Source organism: Loxodonta africana, chromosome 20 (assembly GCF_030014295.1).
Source record: "Loxodonta africana isolate mLoxAfr1 chromosome 20, mLoxAfr1.hap2, whole genome shotgun sequence".
NCBI lineage: Eukaryota > Metazoa > Chordata > Mammalia > Proboscidea > Elephantidae > Loxodonta > Loxodonta africana.
In genome coordinates, this window is record NC_087361.1 from 53015943 (window position 1) to 53027156 (window position 11214).

Sequence of the window (11214 nt, forward strand, 5' to 3'; positions counted from 1 at the left end):
TCAGAGCTGGTCTCCTGACAGCCCCTGTAGGGAGAGGAGCCCAGGTGGCAGGTGCGGGGAGAGCAGAGATCAGTGCTGTAGACCAGATGACTGGGAGGGGAAGAGCCCCAGGAGGACCCTGGGTAGCACAGGGAACCCTGCAGGTAGTGGGAAGAGAAGTTTCCAGAGCAGCAGTTGTAGGACATGGTGACAGGAGACATGAGTTCAGCTGAGTTACAGTGAGAAGGTGCTCTGATGTCCCTGCTTTCTCCCAGTGATATGTATATACCCTGTCTTTTTTTTATTATTCTCTGGGAGTCATGCAGCATCAGAGAGCCTCCCCATTCTTGTGCATGTCTTGTCATGAAAATAACTAATCAACCTAGGCTATAATTATAATTAAACACATTCAAGTGTTCTTAACTGTGGTTTAATCATTGTGGTTTATAGAAGCCACTCAGTTGATCTCCTTTTCTTCAGAAATAAGGTGTGGTTTGCCTTCAAAGACTTTGTTCATGATGGGCCTGCTGCCCTCCCTTCTTCACTGGGCTTCACTGGGGGCAGGGGAAGGAGGGTGGGATTTTGAGCAGGAGTGTTTGGATGGTTTATAGTAATGGTCTCCCAACACTCATCAGGGCACTCACTCCCAATTATTTACATTTGTTTTATTGAGCATTTACTGTGTGAAAAACACCTTAAATATCTAGTATCATTTAATCCTGGCAACAACTTTATGAGTTAGGAATTGTTATCACCAATTTAGAAATGAGGACATGGAGGCTTGGAGAGAAGGACCCTGGAGTGGTATACTTTCTCATGGTGTACCCCAAGTACTGAAAGTGGCCATTGCCCTATGGGTGTCTCTTCCTTCATCTAGCATTTTGCTCCCCTCATTCTCTTGAAGGCCAAGTTTAAATGCTTCCTCTTTATGTCACCTTTCCCTGATCTTCTCATTTAGTAGTGATTGCTTCTTTCTCTCAATTACCAATGGATTTGACCCATTCTTTACTTTGACTGTACTTTACACCAAGTGTATGTTTACTCATGTTTGTGCTTCTCAAAATTTGATAATTTGCCTTTGTATTGGCCTTCTTTTGGATACGATTTTTATTTTGGCTTGTTTATGTAACTTCCCCAGGTCATAAAATAAACAAGTCATGGACAAACAAGTCTGTCTCCAAAGCCTCTAGGAATCACAATGCCACACTGACCACTAACGAAGCTTGTCTTCTCTCCCTCCAGGGCCACATGGATGATCGATTACCCAGGTGGGAAAAAAAAAAAGGATATTCAAAGATGATAGTAATTTCATTGTATCTGATATGCCTACCTGACCTGAATATTCCTACCTTTTCATGAAATCCCCATAACAGCTCAAGGAACAGCTTTTTAATTTGATTTTGTTCATCTATTTTTTAGTATTCAAAATTACTATAGAGATTCTTGTTATAAACGATCTTCTATTTGCCCTCTCATTTAGCTTATCATTGGTAAGCAACTCATGTTTTATTCACCATGGAGTTACTGGATTTTTTTTTTTGTTTTTTCCATGCAAGGCAGAAAAATTATTTGGCAAACACGTAGACTGTCTCTGGGAATAATTGCTAAGAACTGGTATACCTTTAGTGAGTCGACTACCAATGAAATACTTTTGCAAAACTGTGAATTTTAATAGTGTGCTAACCTTTGTCAGCTCAGTTGGGAGTGAGAAATTAGACACCTTAGAGAGTGATTCATCTCACTCCCTGCTGAGGTCTCTTCTGAGCATCCTTCTAGCAAGACAGAGCAGCATAAAACTTACCTTCATACTAAGGACTTAAAGTCATCCTTATCACTGTAAAAATTGAATGATACAATGGAAAGTTCTAGAATTAGAGTTTTTTTTTTCTGTTTATTTTAATATCCAACTTTCTGCCGAAAGCACCTTTCAGAAAGTGGGAATCAAAAAGCGATTGTGTGATTTGATCTTTTCTACCTGTTTCATAAATGATTGTTTCTTCTTATCACCTATAGTGTCTGCTTATCTGATGGCAATGGAATATTCCACCATTGTTTTGTTCACAAGTTTCTATCAAGTGAATTGCCTACTTTATTTCTTTTCATGTCTCCTAATTCTTTTCATCCCAAGGGCCACAGTCAAACTCATATCTGGCAGGTGTTCATCTGAACTAGACTCATCTGGAACAAAGTTCTCGGTATCTCATAATCTAGGACAATTTGGGTGAGCATAGATACACACACACACTCATGCCTACACATGTGCACAAGCACACATACATCCTGGAGGAATTGGGCAGGACAGCTTTAGTAATTGGTTGTGCAGGATAAGTAAGGTTTCTCATCTGTCCTTGGTCATATGTCTGTCCTTGGAAATTACAGAGCAGTCACATGTGTGGGAAGAAGGGAGTAAACAGAAGTTTCTCAGGGTCAGCAATGGTGCTTAACCTGCTTTTATCCAGGGTTTGACACATAATGGTTGCTCAGAAATTATTTCTAAAATGAAGGAAAAAATAAAATCATTCAAACTTATCATTTTTACTTATATGTTCAAAATGAATATATGCATGCAAAATAATTGTTTTTTCAGTTACTTTTAATGCACGTTGAATGAATATAAATATCTCTTTCATAATTAAGTATAACCCCCAAGTTAATCATAACCACACTCATAATCATACCTAGAGTCTTTTAAACTAGTGTGTGGACATGAAGATAGCCATTTTGGCTTTAGTGTGGGGACTTCCTGGACAATTTCTGTGGTCCTTTTGTGTGAATGTGTGTTTGTTTTCTTCTCGTCACACAAAGCAACAGGATCACCACAGCTGGAAAGTGTGCCCAGTTAGCTTAGCCAGAGGTCTGGGTGTAATTTTACATTTCAGTGGTATGTTAATATTGTCTGTTTTCAATCACATTAGGGATGCTAAAACCACATACGTTAGCCAGGTTCTCTCCTTAACACAAATTCTCCAATACGACCAGTCTCTACCAACTTCCCTGAATCATTCTGGCTCTGAGTGTTCTAATGTGTCTTCCTTCCCTCCTGTAGGCATTTTATTTTACTGAGGAGATGATAACAGTCTACTAAGGCCACTATTAATCTCAGTTGCTTAACAACTTCTCAATCTCAGTATACTAGTCTAAAAATTACCTAATAACTACAATTTTTTAAAAATATATATATTTTTTGCATTTCTTTTGTAACTTTGTATACATACTATTCTAAAAATAGAGATAATTCAACTTTAAAGTTAAGATTTTGGGTACAAAAAATAAAATAGACCAATCAACAGGTACAGAATTTTCTAAACAAGGACAGCCACTTTTTTTGTAAATTAATTTGAAAATTTCCCTCTGAGAACATCAAACGTGTTGCTGTTGAGACGATTCTGACTCATAGCGACCCTATAGGACAGAGCAGAACTGTCCCATAGGGTTTCCAAGACTGTAATCTTTACCGAAGCAGACAGCCACATCTTTCTGCCAAGTAGCAGCTGGTGGGTTTGAGCTGTTGACTTTTTGGTTAGCAGTCAAGTGCTTAACCACTGAGCCACTGGGCTCCTTCTGAGAATGTCAACACAATAAAATATCTTTATTATGCATCTGAACATATGCATATATATGCTCACAGACTTTGAGAAAGATAAAATGTTATACTTAAAATTTTCATACATTAGGAAATTCTGCCAAAATCCTTCTCATTGCTTTATGTTACATTCTTGTGAATCTATACTGGTCTGAAAGTACGTTTATGGATGATACACTAACGCCTCATAACATGTTTGTGACATGACCAAAGAAGATATAAAAGAATAATAACTTGGTCAGGTTGCTTGGGCAACCAACTGGAAGAGATACATATTTGTGCCCATTCTAAAAAAAGGTGATTCAATAGAATGTGGAAACTATTAAATATGAAGGTAAAATTTTTCTGCAATAATTCAGAAAAGGTTGCAGCTGTACACTGACAGGGAGCTGCTAGAAATTCAAGCTGGATTCAGAAGATGACATGGAATGAGGCATATCATTGCTGATGTCAGATGAAATAGCATGTTTCTCTGGGAGAAACGAGGCAGCTGGTGGCCAGCTAATTTCCGAAATAGGGTTTGTACTAAATGAACGTGATAGAAAGCAGCATTTCCTGTAGGTGTGTGAAGAGTTACTAAGCTGACCTATTGAAGTCAGGCCTGTAGACTGGTCCATATTAAAAGACAGAATCAACTCGATGGCAACTGGTCATTTTGGGAACAACTAGATCTACAATTGAGAGATTGGAAGCCATTGACTTCCTAGACAGTCCTCTGGAAAAAGAATCATGTCTGGCTGCTGGTGGGATTAGAGCAGGTCTCCTGAGAGTTCACAGAGACCTATCTTGGTGGAGACCTGGAGAGCAGAGGCCAGTGGGGTAGACCAAGTAGCTGGATAAGGAGAGTCACATGATAAGACAGAGTAGACCAGGAAGAGAAGATTCCAAGGTAGCAGCTGCACAATTGTGCTAATGTTATTTCTGATTTGTTTGTTGTCTGTGTCAGAGCGTGTCTGAATGTCGTCTCCTGGCCTAGAGGGCTTATGCACTGTCGCCCTGTGGGTGTGATGTTCTGACAGCCAACGTTAATACTATAATTTCTATACACAATTTGCATAAGAATACCTCCTTAGTGCATTGTCTGATTTCAATCAGATAGATTAACACCAGCTTAAATATGCATACTTGTATCTTATAGCCAGAAGCCAGTTTAGTGTTCTGTCTTGGATTTCAGATAATTGTTGCACGCTCAAAACAGTTGCTCATCATTGCCAGCATAATTTGTGACTCAGAGGGTCATTTACAGTATGCCGAAATACATTTCTTTTTGTTCTTTCTGTTTACAGTATTAAATTTTACTGTGATTCTTTTCTCAGCCCTTGCTAAAGTGGCTTGCAATATTATAAAGCATGTGCTTATGTCTGGTAACAGCTAATATGCAAGATATGAATGGCGCATAAAAGATAAAGACACCATCATATAATCATGATACTCCATAATAATCAAATGAGTTTTATGGAAAAATAACTCTGCTTGGCTCTCTTTACAGGCTGGATGAGTATGGAGTGCCTCATGTAAGTGGACTTTATATTAGCTAAGAAGATAGAAATTTCAGTCCAAATACTTTAAAAAAGTAATCTACTATTAAATTTATAGTGTGTAAGCTTTTAATGGCCCCTTAAGGGCTTCGTTCATAAGCAGTAAAGCAAATACTAAATTATTTCCTTCAAGTACGTGGAGAACTGCTGAGCAAATAAAAAGGTCCAGAACAATGTTACAGACAGGCACATTTCCATATTATGGGAGGGTGGGCATTACACCTAAAGACCCTCGATGAAACCAGGAAACCACAAAGTGGTGGCATAGAGAATGGTCAGTAGTGAGGACAAGGAGTCAATGGCAGAGAGGGGACAACCTAGAAGGATCATAGTGTAAAAATATTCCAAGAATGATGAATATAAAATCACTAAGGAAGTGCCGAATTGGGTTACACACAGGATACAAAATAGTATTATAAAGGAAGTGGATGAAAACATATTCATTATGTTTGGGAAGGAGTGGAGTACCCATTAGGTATTATAATGGATATTTAAGATGCTAAGGAGGTTAGAGGGAGCCCTGGTGGGGCGGTAGTTAAACATTTAGCTGTTAACCAAAAGGTTGGCTGTTCAAATCCACCAGCTGCTGTTTGGAAACCCTATGGGGAAATTTTACTCTGTTCCATGGGATCGTTATGAGTAGGAATTGACTTGACAGTAAGGGTTTGGTTTTGATTTTGGAGTTGAGTGTAAATACAGTTTTGAGCTACATAAAGGAATGTAATGTTTACGGCTTATCCAATCAGAGAGTTGGGTCAAGGGACCTATGTGCATTTACCTTTTAGACATATTTTGCATATATTATAGTATATAAATAATTCATGTTGATGGAGTGCTTTCTACCTGCAGCCAATTCATTAGGTGCTTTACATATCATTTGCTCCTGTGATGTGAATGCTATCACTATCTCTGTTTTATATTAAATTTTTGAGAAGTACCACAACAGGCAAAGGTGAATAGCTAAAAAGTTTTAGAGTTGAAGATTTAACTATAGGTAGAGTTTCTTCAGGACTCACATGCTTAAACAGATTAAATGTTTTGACCCTTTTAGAGTTTCTTCAGGATTCACATGCTTAAACAGATTAAATGTTTTGACCCTCACAGAGGACAAATGTGCAAATAAAAAGTAAGTATTAATATCTAAGTTCCTAAATTGTTTAAGGAATGATTCTGTGACACAAAAACTCGGCAGATCTTCTGGGTGGAGAAAACAAAGCGGGGGACCATGGGCACCCAGAAGGTGGCATTCTGATGCCGAAGTAATCACTTTGTCTGGAGGACATAGGAGCCCATGTGCAATGGGGCAGGTCAGTTGGTTAATAGGTAGGACTGCCCTGACTCCTTTGTTTATTGAAAGGACTTATCCTTACCTAATACTCATTGCTGTTGAGCAAATTCTGTCTCATAGTGACCCTATAGGACAGAGTAGAACTTCCCTATGGGATTTCCCTGGCTGTAAATCTTTATGGAAGCAGACTGCCACATCTTTCTCCCGCGGAGTGGCTGGTAGCTTCAAACCACTCACCTTTTGGTTAGCACCAAACCCTTAACCACTGTGCCACTGTACCTATTATCAGGTTGAGTATCCTGGTTCTACTTGCATTTTGGGAAGGAGTTACTGCTAATAATGAAGATATAGCTTACTAAAGACGCCCAGACATTGAGAAATTCTGATTATTGACAGGTAGGACCAAGGAGGTAAGTATCAGTTCTACATGATTTCAGCGGCTTGAAGATGATGGGCCTTCATTCTTTACCCACATAGGAAAGACTTCAAAGTTCATCAGGCAAAGATTATAACTTATAGTGCTCATCCATTTTGAGTTTCAAAACCTCAGTAAGCAATATTCTGTTTGGTATTTCCAACTGAATCAAGGTAGAGTAATGACTGATACTGCCACCATCAAGAGTAGGACCTGTTAGTCATGCTAGTGGGCTAACGGATGCTTTAATGTTGGTGTGTATTCTGATTTTCTGTGCTTGTCATCATGTGCTACTGTGATTTACAGGGGTTTGTCCAGAGTAGAAGTCCAGCAGGTAAGGGCTCTTTTATTGAAGCTTTGTATATTCTTTGCCTGTTTTACACTGACCCAACAAAACAATCAGTGAGATGTAGGCAAGAAGATATATTAATCCAGTCACAACTAAACTTTGGTAAACAAAATTTATTTTCCTCCACATTTAAAGAAAATAGCAGTTGTTTTGCTTATACTTACAATAGTGATGCTTTGTACATGCCTTTTGGGACCTCGGTAATGCAAACCAAAGCTTATTCTACGCTCCTCCTGCTTACCGATTGTAGATTAATATATGATGCTAATTGACAAATATACAGTGATTAAATTCTATATTAAGGGCACTGTGTTCAGTGTAACAAAGATGTCTGAGGTACAGTTCCTTCAAGAAGTTAAAGATTTAAATTATCGTCCTCTGTATTAGAGAATATTCATATATATTCTTCATTATGGCCCTGTGAATTAACTATTACTACTGTCATTTTGCAGATGAAAAAGGTAGAGACACATCAGATAATTTGTTCAAAATATTATTTTTCTGAGACCTTATAAAGCCTGAAGGCAAGAGTAGGTCAGTTTGTCTCCAGACCTTTTGCTCATTCATGACTCAATCCTGCATTTGTATTGCCAAGAAACATTATTAAGCTTAGCCAACGCTGAGTACCGAATGCATGACACAGATGACAGGAAGTTTTCTTGCTAAAGCTCTTTAACATATAAAATTTCTTAGAAGATAGAATTTAAATGGAGGTGAGGAAGAGAATATCCCAACTGAAAACATAAAGCACGCGATAAAAGACGGGGAGTAGAAAAGCAAAAGGGAGATCATTTTAGAATTCATAACCATGTTCTTTCCCTGTCTAGGAGTTGAAAATGAAAAGCTTGCTGGTAGAACTGCATTTCATGACTTGCAGTTAAACTCAGGCTTGCTGTACGAACCATTCCCCTCCACGTGTTGACAATTGATTAAGAGAACATTTCCACATCATCTCCCAGAAGGGAGTTTGCAGCTCCGAGGATGTACTAAATGTGGCTTGACTGTTTTTTTTTTCAGACCATGGAAAATCACCCTAAAATTGTTGAAGCTAAAGCGATTTTCAAATTTGGTTGATAGGTTGGAGAAGAGGAACAATCAATGGTGCCTCTTTACCTTGCAATATCTCCAGGACACAAAGAGTAAAGTCCTCTGGAATCAGTTTTACAGACAATGCATTAACCTCTGTGGTCATTCGCCCAGCAGGAAGAGTAAGCGGGTAAGCCGTTACAAACACAGAATCAGGCACTAGTCACGTCTTTTTATGATTGTGAGTGTGATATCAGCTCTCCATTCAGTTACAACACTGGGGTTACTTTTTCTGGTGGAACACTAAAAAATAAAGTGTATAGAAAAGATAAGTTTCAATTTAGTCCCTTTATAGAAATTTCCAGAAGTGAGGGCAGTAAATCTTTATTACCTTGAATATGGATTTTGACTAAAATTGATTTTGGCTAAAAATTATGGAATTATCTGGCCAAAAAGCTTGGGACAACTTGTGCGTCTCCATCAACTCCACTGTGGAGAAAAGACGGGGAGGAAAACTATAAGCCTCTTCTCCCATTTTTGAAATTCATAATATGCTTATATATATATAATATATATTATACATAAACCGTTAATGATTTCTGGTTTCATTCCATTGTTGTAACAGAAGGTCCTTTGTGTGATTTCAATCTTGTTCAATTTATTGAGGATTGTTTTGTGACCTGGCATATCCTGTCTCCTGGAGAATGACTCACGTGTACTGAAGAATGTGTATTCTGCTCTTGCTGTGTGGAATGTTCTGTATTTATCTGTAGGTCTAGTTGGCTTATAGTGCTGTTCAAGTCCTCTGTTTCCTTACTGATCTTGTGTCTAAATGCTGGCTCCACTATTTAAAGTGGTATATTGAAGCCTTCAACTAATATTGTAGAACTGTCTGGTTTTATCAAGTTTTACGTGCACCCATTTGTGTACTTGTATAATTCTAAGGAATAAGGTGCACCTGAACCAAGCCATGTTGTTTTTCAATCACCTCATATGCACGCAAAAGCTGGACAATCAATAAGGAAGATGGAAGAAGAACTAATGCCTTTGAATTATGGTGTTGGTGAAGAATATTGAGTACACTGTGGACTGCCAGAAGAACAAACAAATCTGTCTTGGAGGAAGTATAGCCAGAATGCTCCTTAGAAGTGAGAATGGGGAAAATTTGTTCCACTTGCTTTGGACATGTTATCAAGAGGGACCAGTCCCTGAGAAAGACATCATGCTTGGTAAAGTAGAATATCAGTGAAAAAGAAGATCTTCAGTGAAATGGATTGACACAGTGGCTGCAACAATGGGCTCAAACATAACTACAATTGTGAGGATGGGCAGTGTTTCATTATGTTGTACATAGGATTGCTATGAGTCAGAACTGACTCAATGGCACCTAACAACAACATAGTTCTATGCACTTTTTTGGCATGTATAGTTTCATGAAATCTTGTGAGGTTAATTGATCTATTGACTGCTTCATCACTATAATCACATAAGAAGATGGCATATCCATTTGGAGCATATAATAGAGTTAAAGGAAGAATGATCCACCAAAAGGAGGAAGGAATTACTAGCAAATCAGAAGAGAAGTCTGGGGAGATAAATCAATAAACACTCATGGCATATGATTAGAGTAAATGATGATCTTTGATAGTTTAAGTATTTTTGTGTGAATAACACTCTTGCATAAATAAAGTGTCCACCCATATAATGCACATAGCACTTCGAGGAAAATAATGGGCAAGGGGATTGTGCAGATGGCAAAAAACGTATAATGTGCACAATATTTGTGTAAAAATTTGCAATCTCCAATTCATGGAGATTTATTACTAAATATGGAGAAGTTTTAACTTCATTCTGACACTGCATTTAGCCTCTGAGATAAGTAAGTTGCTCAAATTAGAATAAATTCGGATCTGTCTCAGCACCCTACCAGGATTTATTTTTTTCTCACTACCACAGCTGAGCAGTGGCTCATAGGGAGACCTAGGCAGAGGATAAAATCTAGAACATTGAGAGTAATCTAATCTCATCTTCTATTCAGTGCAGAATTTACTAAAAAAGGAATTATTCATCTACTTGTCAAAAATTTCAGAAGCTTCAAACGAAACCACCTGTCTTAATAATTCTATAAATTTATAATTTATAAATATGTATTTATTTATGCCAAGCCAAAACATGTCACCATATAACTTCAGTCCCTGTCTCTCAGTTTTATTCTTTAAATCTCTCTCTCTCTCACATACACACACACTCTGAATAATCCATTTCCTATATATTTGAAGACAACCATAATGATCTCAAGTCCCACCACATATTTTCTTTTTTTCACGCCAATGTATCAAGTTCCTTCAAACATTTTATGTATATGTTTTTTAAATATGACATATAAATACGTCATAAAAATGACATCTTTCTTACAAATGCTAACGTATCAATACTGTTTTGAATATGTAAACCTAAAATCAAATGTGATTATCAACATAGAGTATCTTGATTGAAAACATGAGAATGTTGGCCTCATTATGGGCATACTCCAATAATGCTGTTAAAAATCCTCCCAGCTTTGGTGGCAAAGACACAGTTGTTATGGCTTAGGCAATGGTGGGCCCAGAGGGTCTTTCTGTATACCAGACCTGATGCTGCCCAAGCTCCAAATCCATTTCCTGGGGAAGGTCCTCTATAGAAAGCTCTAAAGGCATATCGCAAATCTAACTTTGAAAATCAATCAAGAACAATGATAACATGCTGGATGCTGGAGTGCATGAGTTTATTAGGTCGATCACAAGTGAACGCCTTTCCCTTTTGTAAGAGGGGTTTACGACATGAATCTAAATCGTTTCACTATTGCAGACATTAAACTTCATATTTTTGTCATTGATAAATTTCTCAGTCTGTCAGAGGTAGCTTGTCAGCCAGTTCTTGATATTAGAGAAATGGTGAGGAGCTGGTATTCAGAGATGTTAGCTCACATTATTGAGAAAGCCTGTGAGGGAAGCTCTGAGTAGAGTCTGGAATATTCAGCTAAAAAGGTCTGGAGAC

The 11214-nt window shown here is 38.0% G+C and overlaps 1 protein-coding gene across 1 annotated transcript; it reads right to left on the reverse strand.

Annotated features, from left to right (window-relative positions):
- LOC111750684 (keratin-associated protein 23-1) lies at window positions 1–239 on the reverse strand. The gene is given in 2 exon segments (XM_023548189.2): window positions 1–68; window positions 71–239. Coding segments are annotated over 2 exon segments (198 nt in total). The 5' UTR covers window positions 201–239.
- Window positions 240–11214: the final 10975 nt, after the last annotated feature.